The 12,063-nt window shown below is 30.9% G+C and overlaps 1 protein-coding gene across 1 annotated transcript in view; it reads right to left on the reverse strand.

Moving 5' to 3' along the window:
* Positions 1 to 10,862, reverse strand: part of LOC115875787 (putative nuclease HARBI1) — a 30,291-nt gene extending 19,429 nt beyond the window's left edge. The window contains exon 1 of the mRNA XM_030891290.1: positions 10,793 to 10,862. Within this exon, the coding sequence (XP_030747150.1) occupies positions 10,793 to 10,862 (70 nt within the window). The remainder of the gene's footprint in view (positions 1 to 10,792) is intronic.
* Between the last annotated feature and the right edge of the window lie 1,201 nt (positions 10,863 to 12,063).

Raw genomic sequence — 12,063 nt, forward strand, 5'->3', positions numbered from 1 at the left:
AATTATTATTGTTGTGGTTTATGTGATCAGTATGGAGCAGAACATGGATTATAGGGACGATATGAAATGTTTTCTAGAACATGAGAAATGTAATGATACATCTGAAGATAAAGGCTCTACGGTCAAAGAAATATTTGCTGAGGTAATTTTTTTTATATTCTAATCATTTACAGGTAAATATTGATTTACCTCCAAATGACTAGTCTTCTGTTGTCCTTTACTCCTACGTGGAGCATAGGGTTTCAATAAACGCTCTCCAGCGGGTTCGGTTGTTGGCAGTTGATTTAACATCTCACCAAGATCAGTTTACTGCTTCGATGTCCTTTTTAATTGTCCTTTGCCATGTGTGTCTTGGACGACCGGTTATTCTACTGCCTTGCGGATTCCACTCAATAGCTCTGCCAACGATGTTGTTGCCGATTTGCCTTAAAGTGTGACCAATCCACCTCCATTTCCTAAGTTTGATCTCATTATACACCTGCCTCTGGTTGGTCAGGCTCCACAAATAGTGAATAGAGATAAATGTAAGAATCAAAAGTTACATAGTAGCGATGTGTGCTTTCACCTTGGGGGTGAGTGCCACCCCTTCTCGGGGGTGAAAAATAGATTACCCATTTCAGTAACAAAAATCAATAAAGGGATGAATTCTAAGCCAAAAATATTCTATAACATTTTTTCAGAAAATTAATATTTTCCGAGTTATTTAGGATTGAAAATCTTGGTTTTTCATCTAAAAACTGCATATTTTTCCGCAATTTTTTATAAATAACTCGAAAATCTTCCGTTTTATCGCAAAATATAAAGCAAAAATGAAGCTTTTGGAATAACGGATCGATTCATTGTTTGTTGTTTACCATAGGTGTAATAATAGCCGAGTTATCATTCTGTAAACTTGATTCTTTATTTTTCGAAAACTAAATTGCAACCTTTTACTTTTAAATGTCTTTTTTTGAAAGGTCTTTTCAAGTTTGTAGCTCAAAAACTCGCGGAGTTATAATAAAAATAAAATAGTCACCTCATTTTTCCGGAAAAAAATTAGCAACAAAATCTATGACTAAAATCACAAAAATAAAAACTATCAATTTGTAGGAAATTACACGAGCTACAAATTAATCTCTATATAGTTGAACAGTTTTGAACTCTTCATTTTCAGGAGATTTTTGGGTTTTAAGGGCTTAAAGAAGGTGGTTCTTACATGCAAGTCAAACTAATAAAACGTAATATCTACGAAATAAACAGATCTACAGAAAAATTAAAAGGGAGCAAAAATATTGCAAAAAAAGACCTTCAATTTTTCTTTGTTGCATTTTTTACGTTCTTGCTTAGTTCTTGAGATATGTCAAAAAAAAAATTTTTTTTAAAAACAAAAAATAAAATTTTCATTATTTTCAACTTTTTTCCAAATTTAGGCATTCTAAACCGCTCGAACTTGCAGAGTCAATTGCTAGTACCTAAATATAGCCAAATGTATATGTATTACGCTTAGTTTTTATTTTTATGATTTTAGTCATAGATTTTGTGGTTAATTTTTTTCCGAAATAAACAGGTGACCATATTATTTTTAAAATAACTACGCGAGTTTTTAAGCTACGAACCTTTTTAAGGAAGCACGTAAAAGGTATTCTCAAGCACTTTAAAAACGGTATTATTCATTTTCTTCGAAAAATGTGTTCTTTCGCCATTATTTTAGGGTAAAAGGTTGCAATTTGGTTTTCGAAAAATAAAAAATCACGTTTACATAATGATAACTCGGCTATTATTACACCTACGGTAATCAACAAAAAATGGATCGTTTAGTTATTCCAAAAGCTTCATTTTTGCTTTATATGAGTTTTGCGATAAAACGCAACGTTTTCGAGTTATTTATAAAAATTGGCTAAAAAATATGCAGTTTTTGGATGAAAAATCAACATTTTCAATCTTAAATAACTAGGAAAATATTAATTTTCTGAAAAAATGTTATAGAATATTTTTGGCTTAGAATTCATCTCTTTATTGATTTTTGTAATTAAAATGGGTGACTTATTTTTCACCCCCGAGAAGAGGTGGTACTCACCCCCAGGGTGAAAGCACACATCGCCACTATGTAACTTTTGTTTCTTACATATATTTCTATTGACTGTTACAATTTCACGTCAATCAGTGCAGGTGTTCAGAATTCGGACCCTAAAACCCTCGCTTACTGGCCTAACAACGGTTTACGAAAACCTGGAGCTTGTTAATTAATGACCATGTAATTTTCCAGGTCTCTGTACCATACAGCAATACTGACGTGACATTCGAATTGAAAATCCTAAGCTTAGTAAGTTGAGAGTACTGCCTAGATCTCCAAATATTGTTGAGCATTCTAAATGTTATTCTGGCCTTGTTTATTCTATTTATGATATCTTGTCCTGTGCGTCCGTTGGTTGAGATTATAAGTACTGCCTAAGTAAGTAAAATTATTTACCTCCTCCAAGCCAAACTAAAATTACTAGTCTATTTACATTATTTACAAATGACATCGATTATCATTTCAAGAGCCACTCTGGCGCACTTTTTTCAATCGTGTAGTAAACATAACTGAAGAGAAAGTCCGTATAAATTATCTAAGTATGTTCTTTGTAACAGCAAATTTTAAAAATAATTTAGGATAAAATAATAATAATTAATTATAATTACTATTTCTAAAATTGTTGCAGTATATTTATCTAGAATTATCATCATCATCATTATTTTCAGCTTATTTAGCGGTTTCAAATTATGGTGTGCCTCCCTCACATATTTAGATACTCTCTTTGTAGTTCAGCCCATTGTTGTGCCTGTTCCTAATACTATGGTCCCATCTCAGGGTTGCTCTTCTTCTAGGTCTCTTAATTTTTCTTGATTACTATGCTGCAATTTTTATGGTCCATCTGTTGTCTGTCCTTCTTGCCAGGTATCCTGCCCATTGCCACTTGGGTGATTTGATTCTGTGGATGACATATATTACCTGGATCTTTTGTCGTATCTACTCTATTCTACGATCTTTTTTGGTTATTCCTAGCATATTTCGTTCCATTGAGCGTTGTGCGACCTGCAGTTTCCTTATATAGCATATATCGTTCTGTATACTAGTTTCAGTGATGTGTTATTTATTTATTAGAATGACTTTTCTATCTAATAGTTTGTTATACATTACTTCAGCTTTTGCTAAATTCATTTTGAGACCTAAGTCCCTCGTACTTCCTTGTCAGTTGAGAACTCGGGGCTGTTTTAGATATGATTATTCTTGCTTTGTGTTCTTTGTATATATTGACCAGAGTTTCTGTATGAGGCCTGTAAATACCTTGTTCAGCTAGGGCTTCTATTGTTACCTTAGGATATATTGAGTTGAAAGTCTTCTCAAAGTCTATAAAGGCTATGGCTAATGGAAGTTCGTATTCTTTTATTCGGTTGATTTAGTTTTAATTTCTTATCAAAAAGTCAATTTGTCTAAATCTACTATTATGAGCTACCATTATAACCAATAGATATTACGATACATGTGAGCAAAGATAATTCTACTACGTGTTAACTATTGTTGTGTTACTATAATATTCTTTGATGTGAGTTAACAGCATCATTAAGATACGCATGTGAAAGTTTAATCACACAAGTATCTTACGGAGTTAACTCACATATATTGTACAATATTTTATCTACGTCTAACTTTAAAAACACAGAATGAATTTTAAAAATTATTGTACTTTACTATACAGGGTGGCGCACCTCATTCGCCTCGGTTGATTATACGAAAACGGAAAGATGTTGAAACAAAATATTTTATGAGTATATGTGGGAAGGCAATGTGCATAATTTAAAATTATTTTAAAATGTACAGGGTGTGTCAGAACTAACATCCATACCAAAGTTATATTTTTTTCTTATGGAACACCCGGTATTTTATTTCATTTTTGGATTCTTATGCATAAAATAATGCATTTATTATAAGTGTTTAATATGTCTAAAAGCTTTGGTTTTTGAGATATTTTAAGATATTTAAATATACATCTATAATAAACAAGTTTGTCAACACCTTGTTCATTACTTTTCAGAATTAATTCTTGTGCTGACTTTCAAGCCAGAGAAATAAACTTTACAAAAAATTTGATTGCTTATTTAAATGTATACAATAAGTACCAAAAATTGCTGGTTTATTTTAAATATTTATTTTACATAAAAACTTCGTTATTTCAAATGCAACACAATCTATTTTTTAAAATAAATCGAAGCAGATTTAAATGCTCTTTCAAACTATATTAAGGTTTCCTATACCTATCTGGCTCAGATTTTGATTAAAAAGCAATTTTTCCATAAAATTGTAATCAAGATGGCTGTTGTCGCCATGGCAATTTTCTAGTGACTCTTATTAGTACCTATTTTCAAAATCGACTTTAGTTTATGAACGTTATTTACATTTATAACAGGTTATTTTTATTTAATTTACCTACAATAAGGTTAATAAGTAATTATTTAATATTTTATCAAGAAAAATGATGGAGTATCTGCTGGCAGAATGAATGGATATGTTACTAGTAATTTTGTGAGGACAATTGCTTGTTAACATTTTTTAACAGTTTCGCATAGCTGATATATGTATATGAAAAACCTATTAGGCAGAAACCTGTCTTTGGAAGTGAAGAAAATGAATTTATTGGTTCTTTTACAGAAAATCCAATATTTAATTATTTTTATTTATCATTAATTATAAGTCATCGTAATATAAATCAAAGAACTACTTCTTTATTTTTCTTGATAAAACAATAAATACTTACTTATTAAACTATGGCAGGTAAATTAAATAAAAGTAAACTGTCATAAATTTAAATAAAGTCAATAACCTAATGTCGATTTTGAAAATAGCTACTAACTGTTACTAAGTAGCAAATTTCCATGGCGACCCAGCCATCTTGATTGCCATTTTATTGAAAAGTCCCTTTTTATTCAAAATCTGAGCCAGATAGGTATAGGAAACCCTATACTAATATAGTTTGAAAGATCAATTAAATCTGCTTCGACTTGTTTTAAAAAATACATAGTGTTGCATTTAAAATAACGAAGTTTTTATGTAAAATAATATTTAAAGTAGACCAGCAATTTTTGATACCCCTGTATACATTTAATGAAGCAAAACATTTTTTTAGTAAAATTTATTTCTCTGGCTTCAAAGTCAGCACAAGAATTAACTTTGAAAAGTAATGTACACGGTGTTGACAATTTTTTTATTATAGCATGTATATTTAAATATCTTAAAATATCTCAAAAACCAAAGCTTTTAGACGTATTAAACCCTTATAATAAATGCATTATTTTACGCCCAAGAATCCAAAAATGAAATAAAATACCGGGTGTTCCATAAGAAAAAATATAACTTTGGTATGGATCTTAGTTCTGACACACCTTGTATATTTGAAAATAATTTTAAATTATGCACATTGTCTCTCTACATATACCCATAAAAAATGTTGTTTCTACATCTTTCCGTTTTCGTATAATCAACCGAGGCGAATGAGGTGCGCCACCCTGTATACCTATCCCTAAAAATCAATTACCTTAATACCTTTGTTCAAATAACACCATGCATGACAATATCAATATGACAGTAAATAATATTGATGTCACTAGTTTAAAAAATGAGCGATTCGGAAAGTATTCCCTCTGACATTGAAGAAGAGGCATTCAGAGCCATTTCTGGATTGCTTCTTACGAAACAAAAGTATGAATATACATACTCTAAGTATGAAAAATGGTGCACCGAAAAAAAAGTACACAACTATGGAAATGGAAAGGTATACTCATAACATATTTTTCCAATTTAGTGCAAAATAAATGTTTTACAAAATATTTTTTTCTCTTTCGTCATCTAAACAAGGAGTGCAGTAATGAAAATGCAGTGAGTTAAGAGCTTCTTAACTCACTGACGTAGATAGAAAATAAAAAAAACTTCCTCAAAAAAAAGGTACTCTTCTCAATGTAAAAAGTAAAGAATAAATAACAATCGAAGATGTTACATACTTTCGTTGGTTAGGAAAATTTCTGTTCAATTAAAAAACTACCTAGAATGTTATTTCTGGACTTTTAGCCAGTGGTTTCTTATATAAAATAAATCCATCATACCATAATTTACACAAATGTGTGTTTTGGAAACTTTCCCAGAAGGATAGACCATAATAAATTCCCAATAATATATAAAAAAATTTGCACTGTGTAATAAGTTAGTGTTATTGATGTTAAACTATTTAAATATGTTTCTACCGGATGCGTCTCAAAAGTAGCTCACCCCTATAACTTTTCTATTTTTTCAGATAAGAAAACGAGATTTTGTATATTAGTATATGACATAAATTAGGATTGATTGACGTATTCAATTGTTTTTGGTCACTTCCTGTTTCACCGGAAATGACTACAACTTTTTATTTTTAAAAGGCACCCTCGGTATTTTTTTGCTTTATTCGATAGAGAATGACATTTTGAATAGAATGACACGTCATATGTCAACTTTTGACATTTTCGCTTAATAAAAAATCGTGTTTTATAATTCAATCTAGAGGTACTAATCCTTAATCAAGGAGCCTAGGAAAAATAGATCTGATCGTTTAATGCTTTTAATGTCTTGTCCTGGCCAGTTATAAAATGCCCAAATCGTATTTTTAATCATATCTCAATTTCTTCAAATGAAACGAGGGTGGCTCATTAGCATATTTGGAAAAAGCATTTTTTTACGAATAATTTGATACCACACACTTATTATATAGGTACAGGGCCGGCGGAAGGGCCGGGCGACCCGGGCGGCCGCGCAACGAAAATATTTAAAAACAGTTATCTAAACAAATAGTAACAAATATCCAGTTCAATAATTAATCGGTACTGTCAATTTCCACACTAACATATATTAGCTATTACCACACCACATAGGGAAGAATATCTGACTAAACATTATAAACACTATACTATATCCTAGATGTATCCTATTATAGTTTACTGAAATTATGCTCAAAAAATCGTTAGCACAAAAGCTTTGGGATAGTTTTGATTTCTTCTATTCTAATTATTCTATATATTTTTTGAGTGCTCTATCCGAAACTGGGATTTGCGAATTCATTTTCGTGGAAGAATATTAAACAAAAGTAAATAAAAAAATATAAATCCCATTTGTTCGTGGCATTTTACTTATAACTCAAAAGCTAACAACTTTTTGTAAGCAATCCTTCTTTCTATAATTCTCGTTTTTATAAATTTCTAAACAAACTGTTTTGGGTCAAGAGCCAGCAAAATTAACAGATTTAGCGACTGACCGCTCAAAATTGCACTTTTTCTACTTTCCACACCCTTTATTTGTTATTAATGGCTGATATGCCCTAAAATTATATGAGGCAAATATTCATTCGCAAGAAGCTGAAGAGGATCCCGATATCCTATCAAATTATCTATTATCAAAAAAAGCTTATAAGTTTGCCTCCTTAATTAAATTAATTTATTAAGAGCAGTGAGAAAGATATCAATCTTTTGGTGGTTTTGATTGTTCCGGATTGAATATGTAGTAGTAATACACTGGAAATGGTAGCAGAATCGTAGAATTTTCTCATTAGAGGAATCACACGAAGAAAAATTTCTCACAAAGAAATGCATCTCAAACACTGGCTGATCCTCATTTTGAAGCCGACAAAACTGTCTGATCATAATACTGATTCTGCACTAAATATGTAATTGTTTGTGAAAAAGAAAGAAAAATTGTCTTAAATTCTTAATAATAAAAAATAATGCAACTGCTTTCAATTTAATACTAATGTTTTCAAAGATCACTTATACCAGAACGAGACTGCGGAAGTTGGAATTCTATTTCTTATAGCTCTATATACCGGGTGTCTCCTCTATAATTTGTTTATTTTGTGGAAACGAGATTTGTATGTTGGTATAGTATACGACATAAATTAGGATTAATTGACGTATTCAATTGTTTTGGTCGCTTCCTGTTTAACCGGAAATTACTACAACTTTTGATTTTTAAATGGCACCCTCAGTATATTTCTATTTTACGCGATAGAAAATGACACTCTGAATAGGATGACATCATATATGTCAACTTTTGACCTTTTTGCATATGGTTTATTTGAAATTGTAACACATTGTAACATGCGGTTCATAACGCGAACAATTTGTAACAATTTGACTCGAAATACCAAGTGTGATGTGGTATCAAATTATTCGTAAAAGAATGCCTTTTCCAAATATGCTAATAAGCTACCCTTGTTCCATTTAAAAAAAATTGAGATATGGTTAAAAATACGATTTAAGCATGTTTACCGGCCGGGACGAAAAAAGACACGAAAAACATTAGACGATCAAATCTATTTTTCCAAGGCTCCTTATTTAAACTAATAAATTAGTGTTTTTAACACAGCCATGGCACTATAGATTAAAATTTAAAATACGATTTTTTTAAGCAAAAATGTCAAAAGTGATATATAATATGTCATTCTACTCAGAATATCATTTTCTTTTGGAATAAAGTAGAAATATACCGAGGGTGCATTTAAAAATCAAAAGTTTAAGTCATTTCCGGTCAAACAGGAAGTGACTCAAAACAATTATTGAATATACGTCAATCAAACCTAATATATGTCATATACTACCATTAAGAATAAAAAATACTAACATATCAAAACTCGTTTTTTATCTAAAAAAAATAAAAAAATTATAGGAATGAGTCACTTTCGCGACGCCCCGGTGTAGAAAAAACAACAATCGCAGACTAAGATTGAACAAAGAGAAGAATTTTGAAATATATCTTTAAGTGGAAATTTATTGTTAAAGTAGTATGAATATGCTTAGTTGTAGTTAAAGTATAGGACTGAAAGAAAAAGAAAGTTATAACTGTTAAGGGGGAGGGGGGGGCGCCAGAGGTGGTACTCGCCCGGTCTCAATATTTTCCTTCTGCCGGCCCTGTATAGGTATTTCGAGTCAAATTTTCGTAACGAACCGCAAGTTATAATTTGAAATAAACCATATGCGAAAATGTCAAAAGTTGACATATGATATGTCACAGTATTCAGAGTGTTATTTTCTATCGAATAAAGTAAAAAAAAAATAAACGATCAGATCTATTTTTCCAAGGCTCCTTGATTAAGGATTAGTGTTTTTAACATAGCCATGGTACTCTAGATTGAATTTTAAAATACGATTTTTTATTAAGCGAAAATGTCAAAAGTTGACATATGACGTGTCATTCTATTCAAAATGTCATTCTCTATCGAATAAAGCAAAAAAATACCGAGGGTGCCATTTAAAAATCAAAAGTTGTATTCATTTCCGGTGAAACAGGAAATGACCGAAAACAATTGAATACGTCAATCAATCCTAATCTGTCATATACTAACATACTAAATCTCGTTTTTTTATCTGAGAAAATAAAAAAGTTATAGGGGTGAGCCACTTTTGACGCGCACCCGGTATAGAATACATGCATTATGTTTTTAAACTCGAGCAATATTTTTATTTTATTCTTATCTCATTACTTGCTAACTATGCCTAAATATAATAGTAAGTACCTCATGTATTTTAATTAAAAATGAATTCAGTCAATCAAAACAAATCAATTATCATAATTTTCTTTAACGTTACAGGAGGGTCTTAGGCAGGTTTCAGTGTCCAAGAAATGTATTGGGTGTCCCATTTTCGTGTGCTTTATAGGGATTCTCGTTTATGAGTAGAGAGTAGAGATACAAAAATGCGGTTTTTGCATCACAGTGCTACTTTTTTATGAATCTAAAGATGCTACACCTATATCACATCCTAGCCCTCTTAATTCCTGAAATACAGGGCAAATTTTTGAAATTTTCTATTTTTCGACTCCCCTCGTACGTCGGTTATCCTGTAACCATAGATAACATATAATTATTATATTTTATGTTATCTGCGCCAGAACTTATAGAAAAGGTGAAAAGTGAATTCCATAGAGTTTTTCACGTAGAATTCAGTGGTGTAACTAGCACAATCGTATGTGCTGCTAAGGGGTAAAGTAGGGGTGTAAAGTATTAATTTTAAAAACCGGCATCCAGTTAGCTTGGAAATGAATATCAATAACATTCCCCATATAATTTTACATATAAAATGACAGCGATCTTCATTTCATAGCCAACGTTGACGCCGTTTTTTTTTCGATTATACGGTATTTTTAGCAAGTAATATTTATCTATTTTTAATTGCCTTTCCATATTACTCAAAATATTTTTTCTAACTCTTGAACTCCCTAAATATTAGTAATGAAAAGTATAGTTGCGCCGATTATCTAAAAATATTCAATGAGCAATTTCTCTCAGCTGTAATGTATGTCATTCCATGTAGCGTAACGATCTGTATTTTTCAAACAATACTACGATGATCCTCTACTAATTAAGCTTGTTGCTTTAATAAAGCTTATCCTGGAAATGTTACGTTTGGTCTGACTCATTCCTAAAAAATATCTTTTGGATAATAAAATATACCCATAAGAATTGGCATAAGAATTTCATTCCCTTGCAATACAAATTATATTCCTGTTATTATTACATAAATAATACTCTAGTTTATATCTATTTGATTATAGTCTGAATAATAAGTGTTGTAATAAAATATCACACAAAAAATTGAGTGCTTCATTCAAACGCTTCTTAATATATGAAGGGTCAAGGGTGAAAAATATGATAAGTCCAATGAACTTATTTTGATTCCAAAAATACGTAGTAGTTCTATCTTCTTCTTCTTAAAGTGCCTATCCTCTATGGATGTTGGTTATCACATTGGTCCATATTACTTTGTTCACTGCCGTTCTGATCAAAGCTGTTGCGTCCTGCTGATCTTCTGCCTTCTATTTTCCTCTGCATTATGAGTTGGAGTAGGCGGTATTTCTCGTTCCGCATGATGTGTCCGAAGTATTCCAGTTTTCTGCACAAAACACATACACAAGGAGACGTGCTAGCGCCTTGCTAAATATTGGAAAGTGAAATTGACGTTTAAATTTGACACTGTTGACAAGTCTACTGCTACTAGCGCCCCCAATATCGCTTGTAGGAACTACTGACTAGACTGTCACACATGGCGGGAAGTTTAAAAAAATAAAAAATTTTAATTCTTCATTTATTTTTAATTATGACAGATAAAAACACAAAAAATACACCATTTTTTAAAAATATGTTTAATATCAATATCAAATATACAACAGAAATTAATTTCACCACAATAAATTAATAAAATTAAAAGAATAATGTTACAAGTAGATCAAGACACAAAATTAATTATAACAAAACTGAAAAAAATGGCGTCATAGATGGCTTAGAAATGAAGATAATATTATATATCATAATTTTGAAAGTAAAATTATATAAGAAATGTCATCGATCATCGTTTTTAAGCTGAACGATTATTTCAAACATACAAGCTGAGTTCGTTCATAGTGCTCTGAGAAATCTAGATAAACAAAGAATAATAAATTAAAAGTATTCCAGGGGAAAAGAGAGGAAAAACCTGTATCGTCTCTGATATCTGTCAGGGTATTGTTGAAAGTGTCATCTTTTTGCTCGAAGTTTTCAGGTCGATTAAAAAGATGACATTACAACAATACTTTGCCGTAACATTCACAAATATCAGAGAGAGAGTACAGGTATTGCCTCTTTTTTCCTCTGGGATGCTTTATATCTGTTGTTCTTTGTTTATCTATATTTCTCAGAGCATAATGCCGAACACGACTACAGTATATAATAATTTCAATATCCTAAGTGGAAAGAAAAAAGATCACCTTTCTGTTTTGTACTATGGTCCCTTTCTTCCGATGGCTCATCTCGTTGATATTTAGGAAGGTATTCATAAAATATATATTTTATTATCGGTCCTGGGATGAAAAAATATAAAATTCAATTTGATTTGATGATCCGGTGACCCGATGATCCTTTTCTGTCACCTAAATCAGGAGAATGACAATGAGCATGATAATGAAAAAAATTATTTATCAACACTTACCTACACTTTAATCCAAGGAATTTTATCAAAAACCTATATTTGCCTAAATAATTTATGTATTAAATTTAC

This window comes from Sitophilus oryzae, unplaced genomic scaffold, assembly GCF_002938485.1.
Source record: "Sitophilus oryzae breed Bouriz unplaced genomic scaffold, Soryzae_2.0 scaffold_1396_pilon_pilon, whole genome shotgun sequence".
In the NCBI taxonomy this organism is placed as follows: Eukaryota; Metazoa; Arthropoda; class Insecta; order Coleoptera; family Curculionidae; genus Sitophilus; species Sitophilus oryzae.